Source organism: Brienomyrus brachyistius, chromosome 2 (assembly GCF_023856365.1).
Source record: "Brienomyrus brachyistius isolate T26 chromosome 2, BBRACH_0.4, whole genome shotgun sequence".
Taxonomy (NCBI): Eukaryota; Metazoa; Chordata; class Actinopteri; order Osteoglossiformes; family Mormyridae; genus Brienomyrus; species Brienomyrus brachyistius.
In genome coordinates, this window is record NC_064534.1 from 14,334,608 (window position 1) to 14,350,924 (window position 16,317).

At 36.4% G+C, this 16,317-nt stretch overlaps 1 protein-coding gene across 2 annotated transcripts in view; it reads right to left on the minus strand.

Annotated features, from left to right (window-relative positions):
* Positions 1 to 1,749: 1,749 nt before the first annotated feature.
* Positions 1,750 to 16,317, minus strand: part of LOC125722339 (GDNF family receptor alpha-2-like) — a 67,479-nt gene continuing 52,911 nt past the window's right edge. For both annotated transcript variants that reach the window (XM_048998493.1, XM_048998488.1), the window contains exons 8-9: positions 6,267 to 6,317; positions 1,750 to 5,907 (exon numbers count right to left, since the gene is read on the minus strand). In XM_048998493.1, the coding sequence (XP_048854450.1) occupies positions 5,785 to 5,907; positions 6,267 to 6,317 (174 nt within the window). In that variant the 3' untranslated portion in view covers positions 1,750 to 5,784. The remainder of the gene's footprint in view (positions 5,908 to 6,266; positions 6,318 to 16,317) is intronic.

The following is a 16,317-nucleotide window of genomic DNA, read 5'->3' on the forward strand; positions in this document are numbered from 1 at the left end:
TAGCAATAAATAATGCATGAAATTACTTTTTAATTTCAAACAGTGTTGTATCATTTATTGAAAAATAAATACACGAGCACTGCAATTCTGTTATGAAGCAATTTTATTACTGAATTAAAAAAATATATATTTTACTATCAGTGGATGTTTTGATGATTTATAGGACAAAGAGTTGGAGGACGGATGAATGGATATTGCACTTTTATCAAAATTAGATATATGTTTCAATCGATAATTAATTGACTTCTATGAAATAGATATTAGATGGAACTTTAGTGTTCTCTGAATGCCTTTCATTTGATTATTGTAGTTTTATGACAGTTAAAATGGGCATCTTTTGTTACGAAGAATTTCTCATTCAGCAGACTTGTTGATGAGAAGTGGGTATATCCGTTTGCCCTGTCCTAGGGAAATATGTTCCAAATGGCTAATGGTCAGACTTTTATCAATCTGAGCACTACATTTTTGCCTTTTTCTCTGTTGTTAGTCTTTCCATCTTTAGCTTTTCTGTTCTTCAACAAATATTTGGAGATACTGTGACCTCACGACATTTACTGAGGTCTGTTGTGACGTCACAACATTCCTGCCAATTAACTGAAATGTTTCCCAGTCTTCAGAGGATGAACAGTTCACTGAAGTATTGGCTGGGGTTACTCTCCTCTGACATCTTCAAAGATATTGCTGATATAGAGGTTATTCTAGAATTGTCCTGTGCCATTTCTTATATAGATCTCTTAGAAGTATCTGTAATCCCCACATAGTGTGTGCTTTTATTTTATAATCTGAGTTCTGAAGTGTGTTTTATCCCTGGGAATAAAAGGAATTATGTCCCGAGTGACTTGATGTATCACACTTCAGGAGTTAGGGGTACAAATCTCACCTCTGCCCTATGTGGCGATTGCATGTTCTTCCTGCATGTGTCTCATGGACTTCCTCTCTCAGTCCAAAGATCTGCAATTAGGCAAATTTGTGTCAATGAATTGCCCAAAGGATATGACAGTGTGTGTGTGTGTGTGTGTGTATTGCCTTGCAATGCGCTGGAATCCCATTGATGAGGATGTACCCCAAACTTGTGTCCTGTGCAGCCTGGGATAGGCTCCAGGGCCCCCAGTAACCTTGACCAGAACAATCGATTAGAAGATGGATGGAATTATGCACTGTCAGCTAAATACAGTATGATTGTAGGCAATGTGTCCTTAATGTCAGATAAAATTCAGTTACAAATAAAAGCAGTTTTATTGATAAAGAAACAGGCACAACAGTAGCATGTTTGGACCATACTGCAATGTACAAAGGTAGGTGACATTAACATTGTTACAATGCTGAGATTTTTTTTTTTATTATTATTTTAACTTTTTTATCCACATAGCATACCTCAGTAATGTTAACTCAATAATGTTGAGTTATTTTTCCACAACACAGTCTTTGGTTTTCCTACATTAAATAATTTCAGTGTTTGGGATGCTGCAGGAAAACTATATTTTTTGAGGACATCGTTCTTTCTGTGCCTTACAAGTTGCACGCGATTGTCTTCAGGTTAGTCAGGAGTTTCTAAGCCTATCTCTTTCTTACTGAGGCAGGCAGGACTGTTTGTGGAGACTGTTCAGTAGCAGACAATCAAGTTAAATGCATGGCCATGAAGAAACAAATCCCTGACTGATGTAGGCGGGGGAGTCAACATCCAAATTTCCACACAGCATACACACAGGAGTTGTATGAAAGCTTTTTTTTTCTTCTTAAGATAAACTATTTAATCCCTTAAATATGGAATTTATGGTCGTGTGACAACTCTGATCAATCCTTACGTACCATGGAGATCTACACTTATTCATATGAATTATCTAATTAAATACATGTTTTTAAGAACACAAAACTTCATTGAATCTCAATCCTGTGAAACTATGGTTTTTTGGCAGTTGTCATGACTCCCTGTAGTGAGTCTTACGTTGTCATTGGTCGAAGGGCCAGACTTAGCTTTAATCCACCTCCTGCATGTTTTTTATAGGTTTTGGTCTTATATTACATGGAGTAGGGCAGTGGAGATTGAAGGAGGATATTTTATCCATAAAGGCATTGCTGCTAGGGAGACCTTAAAAATCACTGCACTCTACAGTAAGATAATCATCATCTAGGTAGGATGTCTTCTGTAGGATACTTGCTTGCTGGCAGTTTTTGGAGTGCAAACATTTTTGGGGGGGCTGATTAGGTGGGGATGTGAGGTCTGCAACTTTTGGTTGCTAGAAGAGGCTACACACACCAGGCATTTGTAGTTTAGCGATATTAAGATCTCATGTTCAGTAGAAACTGCAAAAAAAGACAGAACAACAAAAAAAAAAGAAGTTTCAGAAACATATGAAGTATGTTGAGGAACTTTATAAGCCATATTGTTCCCTGGTAAATAATAATGGAAAAATGTCTCATAAGTCTAATGCTTTCTGCTGTTGCCATGACGTTTCTTATGGAGACCCTGAAGCTTGACCTAATACTGTAAATACAACCAAAAAAAAAAACATTGCATCCCGCTCCTTCCTGACAAATATGGCAATTTCCACTTTGTTCAATTAGTTGCAGCTTAAAATATAAACATTAGGGATGGAGATATTTTTTGAATAACTCTGACTGTAACCCTTTCCTCGTGATCCTTCCCCTTATCCTGTCCAAGTGCATATAAAAAATATATTTATTTTTCCTAAATTGTCTACTTTTGTTCATTTCATACTGTATAAATTATCATTTGGCCATGATAGAACATATTTGCATGTCCTCTTTTAATCATTCCACAAAATTAGCTGAATCAGTCCAACCAATTATTTGTACACCGTTTCTTCATGTTTCATTTTATGAAGATCCTGTTGTATCAGTCCAGTCGGTTTCTCACTGCGCTGAGTCGGCATAATTGATTAGCTTGAACATAATGACACTTTGACTGGAATCTGTCATGTTCTGTAGTTGCTTTTTTTTAACTCTAATTCTACAATACAAAAAAGACATTCAGAATCATTGAAAACAATGTCTTCCAGTTGTGAATTGACATATGGCTTTTGCTGTATATGACATTATTATCAAAACCATTGAAGGCAGAGTAAAGCCAAATTTAATTAATTTTCAAATTCGATAGCACGTCGTTTATGCTGCACTTCCTCTTTTATCCTTTGTGTTATACTTTTTTAGCACAAATAAAAATACAAGTGGTAAGAATAAGCCATGGCTATATGTGACATTTTTTAAAGTGAAATGACTCCATCAGAGTACATAAAAATGCTTGCCTAAGCATCGAGCGACAAGTAGCTCCATATCAATGAGAAAAAAATTCTATTAAGCAGAACATCAGGACATCTATTTTTTTTTTTCTGAAGTAGACATTTACCATTTTCATAGTTATATGAAGAAGCTACGAATGTTTGATTTGGGGTGGAGGTACAGAACATTCATGAATAAGATTTTCTAGAAGAATACCAAATGAAAGCTATTACATGTCAAAAAGGAAAATAACAACATGCACTGGGAGTATGTTTCCAAAAAGCATATTTGCTAAACAACGTTAGCACCTTACATCATTATAACCGTAACTATGCAAGTTGCAAATTGGGAACTGTTACCCCGGGAGCAGGTGAGCTGGTAGATAAGGCCACAGATTTGTAACCTGAAAGCTACCGGATCGTCTCTCAATGGACGTCTGCTCTTGTGTCCATGAGCTAGGTAAGGTGCACCAGTAAAAGATGCAGCTCTGTTAATGGATATAATTTCAAGATGGTTTAGATACAGTGATTAAGCATAAGTGAAACATAATAATACCTTGCACATAAATAAATTTTTAGTGCAGTACTCTGAATGACATCACTTGCTGTAATACCATAATTTCAAACAAGACGAAATAAGGAAGGAAGCCCTGCTTTGGATTGTGAAGCAGCACGTCCATGTTAAAAAAAAAAAAGTATGATGAGGAAGAAAGCCTGAAGCCTGGTGCTAAATGTCCATGTTAATGTCATGTTAATGTTGCATTTCTTTTCTTTATGTTATGCAATGGTGCAATTCCTGAACACCATAGAAAACATGATAAGGAGCAGCCAAGAAGCCGGGTTGTTTGTTTTTGCTTCCTTTCCTTTTCTGACATTGAAACTCATTAATAAGCTTTTTAAAACTTCTGGCCCGTTACCATGCTAATGAGAAAGCTAGTACAAGCAAAGGGCATGGTTCAAACAGTATATATTTTAATCATTCTAGCATATATGTCAGATTACTAATAGGTTAATTTCAGCATTGTTATGTGTTATTCATGAACCAGGATTATATATACCAGACTTAAAATGTTAGATATACGAACACCTAGACTGTGCCCACAATTGTTTTACATTCCACTGATGCAACTGCTTTGAATTTACTTGACACTGTGAATCGTCTCAACTGTATAATGTGATGGAGTTGCTGTGAGCATTCATTATTGTCTACAAAAAGTCCACGTTCTCAGATGACAGGTTTCTCCACTGCATTTTTTTCTCAGTTTTGGAATGTTACTGGAAGTCAGTTTAACTTGTAGAACTGGATTTACGAGGATAAAAATGCTTTTCCAAAACATATCAATTTTTTTTTGCTGTTTTTTTTTGTGGCTCTCTTACCCTCTGAAATGTCACATGAAGTAACAACACACTGGAGAGAGAATAAATGAAAAATAAAATAAATAAAAGAATAAGGCCACGCAATAGATTGCACACTATAATATACATCAGTTATTAACTGTCTAAGCCAATAAAGCTTAGTTTACTCAGCACTGTTCCTTAAAGAATGCCCAGAGTCTGTATAGGCAAACAACAATTACACAGAGGACAGCCTAAGACTACAGTTATGACACTGGACACTGTTTCCTCAGACCAGCTGCTGTACTTCGTTTCTGCTGTTTGTCCTCCTCCATCTTGCTCACCATCTTGCTCTTTTAATTTTTTTAGTACATATGAAATTACATTAGTACATTTGAAGGAAAAACACTTTTTATCTATACTCACAGACAAATTATACACATTAAGAGTGGGAGGCTGCCCTCCCCCGATTTCCAAGAACTTGTTTCCAGTGAAAACTATGTTTACACCTTTTGAGCATTTTTTCTTTTCATTTTTTTTCCCTTTTTGAGATTTCATCGACAAAATACAGAATAGCATAAAAGATCTGTAGGCATTTGCCTACAAAACATAATATGTTGTTTTAACAGAACGGGTTTACATTTTAACCAAGAAGGTAAAAGCCAGTGTCCTGAAGAAAAATATATAAAAAGAAAATCTATAGATGTAAAACAAGTCTATGAGTAGATGAAAAACAAATTAGCTGTGGAACTTTCACCACTATGCGCGAGAAGAAGGAAAGAGGATGGGAGTTGGGCCTGGACAGTTTGGAGACATGAAGCCACTTTCTGCAAAGCAAAAGGTATATTCCCTTTGCTCAAGGCTTATAGCCATTGCACCTAAGGGAAATTCACTTGCTACTTCCCTATCTGGAGTTAATAACTGTTTGCTAGAACAGCCATTCTCAGGCAGACGGCCTGATGCAGTACTTTTCCTGTAATTACTCCTTTGTGACTTTGGAACCTAGAGTAATCACAACTTGCAGCCATCTTTCTCGCTGCTATGCCAAGGAGCCGACATGGTAGAATTTCACGCATTCCTTGAGTCGCAGTTGTCATTGTCAGAGGAAAGAAATACTGCAGAAACAGAATATGGATTCCATAGGTCATAAGTCTGTTGCGGTATGTTTGTGCACTTCTCCTTGGCTTCAGTGAGGGGACAATAGAACGTTTTATAGAGCTAGTCTGACCAGGACATAGGGAAGGCAGACCACTGCTGCCCTGGTACTGAGGGTGGCACCAAAAGACCTCCCTTCATCCAGATCTTTCCTTGTGGTTCTCTCCATTAATGTTTGCTGTAAAAAAGATAAAAAGATCAGTCAACCATACCCTGATGCTTATGTCGGACACATGCTTCTATATCATTCTGTGAAGAGCAAGTTTGGGATGATATTTTGTTTCTATGTCAGGCAAATCAATATTGTAACAGAGTGAACAGCTGGTTTATATGCCATGTTTGCACGTTAATCATATCATGCTGTGCGGCGGCGTAACAGAACTTCAGAGATACTTTCATTAGAGATGGTGGAAGTGTATCTAATCCAGGTATATCTTCTGCTGCCACAAGGACAGTATTCAAAAGTGACTTGTGTAATATGAATACTAGTCAAGCTGTGTGCAAATAAGGTTGTTTATTATTAATAAATTTATTTACCTCAGCTTTGCACATATAGTCATTAGACAGGTTACACTTGGGTCCATTTTCCTTTTTAAAAAAAAGAAAGGAAAAGGTTACTTTCGTATAAGGTTTCATGCTTCTTTGCTAATATGATGTCTGTGAAAAGTAAGATGGTTCTCTTACTCAGCTAGCACCGAAAATGAGCCTCTGAAAGATCTGTGCATATCAGTATTGCCGCCAATCATTTTTTACCAATAAAAATAGATTATATATTTAGCTAGGCAGGAAAAACACTCATCAACTGAAATAATACAATTGTATCTGTCTGTCAGTCTGTCACAGATCCACAGTGGCACAAGATATTTGTCTAGCCTTCTCAGTCTTGTGCTGAAAAGAGGTGAGTACATTCCTGTCTGTCTTTGTTAGTGATTTAGAGACACTAGCTCTCATCATCATTATTAAAGTACACTGCCAGTTAAAGTTTTGCACGCTCATATCAAGGCTACAGACAAAAGAAAGAAAATACAGAATGGTAGTCAAATATTCAACAAAGGACAAACACTACCTACACAATAAAAAAATCAAAGCAATTGCTGTACAAACCTTAGGCATTCTGTTAATTGAAGACTCTAATTAAATACTCAAGGTATTATTCTGCATTCATTCCAGAACTGCTAAAGAAATCAATGGACTGGCACTGTGGCACCTTTCTATGTATTTCATTCCAAAACAATGCAAAAATCTAAGCAAAAATGTTCAAATACAGTATATAGTGTTATGAAACTTTTGACTGGGACTCTATGGGATTGATAAGAAGATAAATAGAATTTTTAAGTGCTTGTACTGTATATGCTGTGATGTGAATTAAATATTTTGCATGCAAATGTTAGAGTACTGCCTAAGAGTACTGCCTAAATTCTGTTTAATTACAGGAAAATCACCTTCATTGCTACAGAAATAGCTGGCCAAAAGAAGGTTATTGTTTATTTATGATCTGAAAATTACAGCTCAGCATTGCAGCTAACAGGAAGATTGTAATGAGCTAGACAGGGTTTGCTTGTAACTGTGATACTTCATCATTTATTTTCAAAGTAGTAATGGAAGTAAGTTTTAATAAGCTCTACTACCTTAGGTGTTACTACTGTTGGGCAAGCAGAGTGAAATGCACCATCTCATAAATAATCATCAAATTCTAAGTGAGCCCATTTACAAATTCATGCTTAAGAGTAAATTGCACTGCAGCATTTCCTAGTATTGCCCAGGGTAGTGAAATGTGACATTCGGATTCCTGTCTGAGCTTGGTGAGTTCCTGCTATGTTCCCCAGCGAAAACAGAAACACAATATATTTGAATATTGCCACAACACAGCCAAAAATTTGCAAAAATATTCTATGTATCAGCTGCAGAAGCATTTGCTTACTGTGATTTTGCTCATTATTTGTCCCCAGATGTAGCCTTTTCCACAACAATGTGGGGACACGTAAGTGTAGTAGTACAGACAATTCACAAAACAAAAACGTAAACATACAATGACAGCTAAAGGCCATGGGTGAGTTTCCCCAAGCCTTCCGGTACATCATTCTAAGCTAAAAGGCAGAACTTACGCGCGATGTAGCATTAAGACGGCTTCTGGAAACTCACCCCATTTCTTGTAAGAAGACTTCACATAATTAATTTCAAATAAGTTAGTTTTAATATATTTATATATTTTTGATTTGTCAGTTAAATAGGTTTATTTTTTAAGAATAGGTATAATAAACCAGTAAATGCTTACAATTTTGACAATTCTTCCAAAAATTTCCCAGAATCCCATATTGGTAAATTCTTAGTTTAATTAATCTGTAGTTATAATGATTTTCACAAATCACATTTTTCTGTTCATCCATCTTACAACCATGTGTAATGGTTAGGGTGATGCTGAGGCCTAGAGCCTATACTATACAGCACTGGGCAAGAAGGCTGAAATAAATCATAGATATTGTACCTCATGATGGCATCCTAATGCAATCATAGGCAATAAGCAAATCAGAAATGCCCGTTAACCTACTGCATGTCTTCGCATGTGCATTTACATTACGTGCCACTTATTTATTTGCTTGTTTGTTATTGTATTCGTTATTCCAAAAACTCATTTCAGAATGCCATGTATGACCTATCGAGAGGAAGAAAAAACTGAAAAACAATTCAAAAGTTTCTACTTATTTCCATGATATTCAACAGTAAACTGATTGGATCGAGATTTTCTTGGCAAATTCTTAAATCCTTCAGGAAAATTCAGCAAGCGGTCCATTGTATTGCTTCAAAGACACGGGGATAAAAAATAAAATAAATAAAAATCCCTTTGGAACTAATCCATGCAAGTAACAATGTGACAAGAAATGCTCTGCAAACTTAAGGACTCTTTAATTAAGATTCTCAATTCTCAGTGAAAAAAAAAATAGTTATTAGTTAGAATTTGGAAATTCACAGACTAATAAAATAAAAGGTATGCCCTCATCAAATAAGATTTAATACATCTGAGACGATTCTTAGTAAACGTTTTATATTTTAATTGTCAGGCTGAGAAATTAATGTGGTTTTATGTGGTCGTATGTTATTCTGAAATTATAGTAACTATGAAAAAAAGAATAAAATCTTAATTATAGGAATGATTTTCTAATAACATTTAGATTAAATGTAGCATTTAAATTTAACACATGTCGCCTTGTACGAGTGTAATGTTATTGTAAAAATGTATTCTTATATATAATGCATAACAGACAATTACTGTTTACTTTTCTCAAGATACCTCTAGCAATTCCTGCCATTTCTCATCAAGCCTCACTAAGACTTTCCTAAGACTTTTTCAACAACTTTATTTGTACAAAATCAGTTTTTTAATTAGTTTCGCATAAAACCACCAACGCATATACTTTTTTACAATGCACAACTTCATCATTTTTATTAATTGTACCTTGAAATGAATCAGAGTAGCGACGTTTCATATTTAATGTAGGCAAGTAATTTTGTGTTTAGCAGATATAGTCTGATAATTTATTGCACTCAAGGTATTTTGCAGAAACGAGTCTGTCCCTCCCAACCACTTTTGTTAAAAAGTAAATGGAAAGGCTGCGAACATGGTAGCTACTAAAAACCCATTAATTATCAGGAGCAGTGATGTGTGGCAGATGTCTGTTGACATAGCTCCAGATCCCTGCAAGAACAGTCCATCTCTCTGTCTCGTCTGCCTTTGCCCAGAAACAGAACGCTAATCCATCACAGGCCTTGTCACTATGCTCAGTGCTCTGCCCATACACATACATAAGGGAAAACAGCAGGCCAGACAGCATATAGAGGCTGCTTGAAATCTTAAGTCACCTAGCTACAGCTGGACCCACAGTCTGAGTGCGAGAAAAATAAGCAGAAATTGGACAAAATGGTTCTACAGATGCCAGATGTACATGAGCTGAACATGTATATGCCATTTATATCACAATATTATTGATGACTTGATGTTATAATAATAGATATGATTAAACAAATTATTGTATTATTCACTCTATAATCAATATTTATTAAGCACGAAGATATTATGGGAAATATCTGAGATCTTTTCTATCTTTTGCAGAATATAACAAAAAATGACAATGCACATGAATCTATTATTTGTTTCAAACAAGAATGGTCTTCCGTTATACAGTATATTCCACATGGAATGAAAGGCATGTATGTCATTTTAAATTTTTTCTTCCAAAATCGTCTCTCGGTGGTTTTTTTTCCCTTTTCTTGATGATTTTTATCTGCCAAAATGTAGATAATATAAATGTATATAAATGGTATAATCTGTCACATGTACACACACATGCACCTTTCCATATGTGCATAACACCGCACATAATGTTTTGTTAGTCATATCAGTTTCAAACGTGTTTACTGACAAACTCAATCATGACTGCAGTTGCTCCTACACATATTTATTTGCAGATATTAATGTATGTGAGTTACTTGGCTGCATGGAAATTCAGATAGCTGGGCTGAAACAAATGAATAAAGGAAAGCTCAACTTGCACAATTTTACACAATAAAAAAAAATATTGAATAACATGTTCCATTTAAACACACACACACACACACACACAAACACACACACACACACACACACACACACACACACACACACACATGTCGGGTATACCTATTCTTATGGGGCCCACTCATTTATTTCTATGGGAAAAATGCTAATGCTAACTATGACAACCTTAACCCCCACCCTGCCCTAACCATAACCATAAGTAACCAAGCAAAATACAAGAGTTTGTGCATTTTTAGTTTTTTCATAACAGTCACCGGTTTTTATAAAATAGAGTTTTCCCTTATGGGGACCAGGAAACCGGTCCCCATAAGGGACTGTATGAAGACATTGTGTCCCCATAAGGATCGGTATGTCTGCTCACACACACACACACACACACATACTGGAAAGCTGCACTCTTGTTTGTTGTATTTTTATTCTATGATCAATCAGGCTACTTAATATTTGTGTTTAGACATGTGTCTTACATTCCTGCCTGTTCCCCATCTGTCTCTCTAAGGAAGGAAAAGAAAATAATGATCTAATGAACCTTTAAATCAGTGCAAAGTGTTATATGTTACAGTATGTGATTCACTCCCATGATGCTCTGAAATGCTTATCAGTTGTCTGCATGCTGCTTCAATACACTTTTTCACTCTCTTAACAATTTTTTTTTCCAAATTTGGGAAAGCAGGCAAGGGAAAGCAATTGGTATGACCATCAACATCCACTTTTGGCTCAGTGTTCAATCATACATCCATCAGCGTCTTGGTGTTATTTTAATTTGTAAGTTTGGCAACATCAAACATTCATGAGCTTCTCTGAATAAAAATAAGTAAAAACAAGTCTAATTTCCCCCAAAGTTATGGAACTTGCTAATTTATACAATCATTTTTAGATTTAAATTAAAATTGAAATCCATCATCAAAATGCTTATCCAGTACAGGATAAACACACACACACACATGCACACACACACACACACACACACACACACACACACACAAATAAATGAAATGACAAATGCTGTCTTAGCTCAGTATGGAGTGTTTCAGAGCCATGCTCGCATTTCCTCTTATCAGGGGTTAGACTTTCCTTATTGAGTAAACCCAGTCTTATTTGAGCACCTTTTTTTGAATCACTGCACAGAATTAGGTGAGAGCTCTGCTACCACCCTAATACACTTTTCACTAATCATTTCGTTAATTGTGATAAAATCACAACTAGCTTGATGCCTATAAAAACAAAAATAAATAAAATAATATTGACATACCTGGCTATCAAAACTTGAGAGTTTACTTCACTATTTCACAGGATAATGTAGAGTACAGCCTTGAGTAGCTAATCAAGAATACTGTATGGTATAGGTTTGGGTTAATGTCTAAAGTAGAGCTACCAGGCTATCCTGATGAGGTTAGAAAGTAAGACTGCTGTGGTATGTATTTGTCCACACAATTTAATGTATGTGGGTCCTTGTGGAGATTTTAAATCTAAAATATCAAGTTAAATCTAAGTGAATGGAGTAGCCTGAAAATTACACACCAAAGATATGTTTTGATATACAAACTTCTAACTTAAAAAATAAAAAAAAAACTCAACATAAACAAAATGTAACCTAAGCAAATGCAAGGTCATCACTGCAAACAGTTTTCTTAAATAAATGTAAAGAACAAAAAGACAGGTGAGGGGACTTGCTAGTAGTCGCAAGTGATTCCAAAACATCCAAAATGACGATAACAGGAGGACACCACAAACCAAAGCAGAACAGAGAGAAACCACATACAAGAGTCAAAATTTTTAGTGGAGGACAGCGGGAGAATAGTCAGGTGGGTCCAATTCAGTAGGCAATGAAGGAGAAGGCAACAGTGGTAGTGATGGAGGAAGTAGAAAAAGCAACTGAGGAAGCAGAGAAACAGCAGGTGGAAACAGCTACTACAGAGGAGATGGAGGAAGCGAGTCTTTGCGGCAGCAGCAAAGGGAGGAGAGGTAGGGGAGGCTGAGAGAAGAGAGGATGTGGAAGATGCTAAACAGGTGGATGCACTGGGGGAGGAATATTCTGGAGCTTGCACTGTGCTTTGCACAACAATTCCAAAACAACAGAGCTTGCAGAAACTCTCAGACCAGCAGGATATCTAAAGAAGGGGGAAATTCCTACGTCAGGGACCATGTCATTGTGTGAGCAGGAAAGGTGGAGAATCCAAAGGTATTCTGGCCACAATAATGACTGCATGTGTTCCAGAGCGAATTTGTGGCGTACAGCTGGGTCTTATGCTGTACGTTCCAGTACAATGACGTTTCTGAATTTGAAGGTACGTGCAAAGACAACGGAGCTGTGGGTGATGACAGCTGCTGTCCATGGGATGCTGGAAGCAAAAGTGGTGCAGGCAGTACTGACAGGCACGACAGACAGCGACTGCCATGGGATGGGTGTTGCCGGTAGACGTAGCGGCGGGGAGTCTGATACTGAGGAGCGAAGCTGTCTCACTGCGCGAGCCACATACCCTAGTATGGTTGTGGTATTATGCAACAATACGCCTTGTAGCAGCCAATAATGTAATAACTGCCAATGATTTCATAATTTTCCATTCTTAATGTAATAAAACTCAGTAATGTAATAACTTGCCAATAATGTAATAAAAATTCCGGACTGAAAACCAAAATACATTTTTCTGCATAATATGTTATTATATTATTGGCTGGTGCTGCAGCCAACAACGTAATTATTACCATTAAAAAATACATTATTATCATATGCTTTGATATGCCATTAAAAGATAATAAGAAATCAAACTAAAAAAATATGACTTACATGGAAAGGGATTAATTTAGAAGGATATGTTAAATTACTGGAACATAAATGGATGGATACTGTGTGTGTGTGTGGCAGAGTAGTGGCAAAAAGCTTAGGAGCAATAAAAATCTTTTATCTAAATAAGATTAACACAGATAGACATGGTAGAATAAGGGTAACTGGAAGCATATCGACAATGCGCAGCAGACAACAGCAATGATAACAATGCCAATGAAGTACAAAGTTGCAACGGTGACTGTTGCAGATGGCCAACAAAAACCATGCCTAGGTACAGAAACACAAGCCATACAGGAAGCAGAGACAATGCATACAGAAGCACAGAAAAATACTGAAGAGAATCGTGGCCATGCTAACAAGGCGACAGTAGGGAGAAGGGGGAATATAAATGTGAAGAATCGGCAACGAACCAGTTAGAAAACAGCTGAAAAGCAGGTCAGAAATGAGCAAGAGGGGACAGAGCTGATGGCTGCAGCGTCTGTAAGGAGAGCCGCAGCACGTGAAAGGGCGCGGCATCCAATGCGTAAAAAATGTTAGCGGGGGTAGCAGGGTCGATGCTCGGGGATATCATCAAAGCAAGGGCAAAATGGTTTGCGGAGTATTTTATCCTCTCTGTTCGCTTTGATGAATTCTGTATCGAGGGCATAAACTGTTCTAAGATTGAACTTAAATGTTCTAAGTTATTAAACTGTGTATGTTGTGTGGCACATTAATGCTGGGCTGTCAGTGCTCATCCGTTATATAGGGCATCAAAGTAGACAAACAAGGAAGTGGCGGGGCAGTAGAGGGCTGCCCCCCACCCACATGGGACTTGTTAATACTGTATGTGCATGATTTATGGGTTTGAAATTTGGGGTGCTGGTACCAGCCCCTGCTGTGAATGTCAGTTAGAACTCCATCCTTCCTTCAAAGCATGAGACAATGATAACTATTGTGAGATGCTGGGAGGGAAGGATGCGGTTGCAGGCAGCAGTGTGAAGACAGAAGAAAAGCACATTCATTCCGTTCATATGTGCCTGATTGCCAATTGTTATACAAGACACAGATTTGAAGTCTTTCTTCTTGTAATGCATGTATGGGAGTGGCTACAAGAGTGCATCGGGTCCATGCAACCCAATCATTTCTGAGATCTTTACTCTTACATTTGTCATTACACTTACACCAAATATATGCCACGTGTGACATCTCTTAGTAATAGATTCATGTAGTGGATATTTTAAAAAGCACTTATTAGAAGACAATTAGTAATTTTTGCATTTGTAGAATGAAAATAATGAAGATTGGGTCTGAACTCTTATGACTCACGTATGATGGAGGTCCATTAAAACAATATAAGCCATCATAGTCTGGACAAGATCTTAATTCTCAAGATTGCTTTGCAGTGTCTACACATCAGTGGTATCTGTCACCTGAGTGATTAGAGTGTGGATTTTGAAGTTGTTAGCCTTTATAAAGTGAACGTTATCAATTTATATAGTGCAAATATTTTAGAAAATCATCATAGTTACTTGCTGTACCAAAAGGTTTTGCTTCCCATGATTAAAGTATAATAAACATTGCAAAAGCTTTAAAAGCTGAAAGACCGCTGTTTGGTAAAACCTGTTTACTTGCTCTTTAGGCTGAAATCTTCTACTCTGCATGGAGTAACGACGATAGATGTGTGAGTGTATTTTAAGCCTCTTTTCTCTCATTCTTGCTGTTTCGTCAACTGAAGAGGCACCATCGCTGGTGTGAATATCCCTTCCCAACTGAAGCCACTTTAAATGAAGTGGGAATGACTGTGGGAGGGAATTGGAACAAGCTTAGTATTGAATATAGTTTTATTGCTGAAGATTTGATACTCTCACTCTCACACTAATCTTTTTTATTGTGACATAATTCCAGATTCAGCAGTTTTTTAAAAGCCTGAGATCATTCATCTTTGAAATCACCAAGAAAAAAAATACTGTGTTGCAGCTGTTTACTGAGGGTGAATGATTCATAATGCTTCCTTTCAGTTCCAAAAACTGAAAGCTGTTAAGTTCAAACAGTGAATGATTATTGCACAACCAGAATGAATGGTAGGAAACATAAATGTAATAAGGAATGGTTCAAATGGTCCAAGGGGAATAAAGAAGCAAAAATATCTTTAATATACAGTATAAGATGGAAATCTGCGCTTTAGAATTAGCACCAGTCAAATTTTAAATATAGCTTTCAGTCGAGGAATTAATGTCTTTGAATGTGTGAAGGACTGATCAAATTGTACATGTTCATGAATATGAAGAGTTTCATAAATATGGCATCATGTCTAATTGATTCCCCGATTAGTAGTCAAAATACATACTGTTGGATAATATTTTGTTTGATATTTCCTCATGTTGCAGCCCTCATCATTGTGTGTCAATTGCAGAATAATTTTTGTACATGTAATAAAATAGTGTTTTGGACTAAATTTAGTACCAATGATAACTTCCGTGTGAAAGATGCATCATTTACCATGATTCCTTTTCATAATCATTGAATAGCATCTACAGAATGAAAAAGTAGAAGTCTGCTCATTTCGTCATTTTTGCAGTGATCATGTGTCGGTGTAACTTGTAGATGTAAGGTGTACTCAACAGCTGAGTGATTTCACTGCAGATTAGATTCCTATTTCAAGAGTAATTCATGTACCATGAACATTATGAAAAGAAAATTAAAAATCCTTCACTGCTTTAATATATGCTCAAGAGACTAGGTTAACTTGTAATTTCACTTAATGGTTCCTGCGTTCATAGAAATATTTTTGTAATCATATTTTAGATTGATGCATAATCTCAAGTAGTTTGGTCCAAGAAGGTAGACAGTAGGCTTTATGCTTGTATGTTTATTTCTAGAAAGCAGTTATTGCAAAAGGCAATAACTTAAGGATCCCCTGATTAATTACCTTGGAGAATGTTTATCATCTCAGTTCTTTAACTGTATCTTGAGACTTGTTTGCTTAGACAGGGAAATAAATCATATTTATTGGCCCTGGAAAACTATTCAGACGCAATATTGAATTGAATAAATCCCAAAGAATGACTAATTTGGTGAGTAAGTTTTCAACAATAAAAATATGACAAACTCAACAAATTGAAGGCTGCAAAATAATAATTAATCCTGAAAAAAATGTAAAACAATTTTCTTTAAATATTTCTGAAGTGAATTTTGTGTTCAAAATGTTTTGAAAGGCACATTCCCCATCTGGAAAAGGCTAAAAAAAA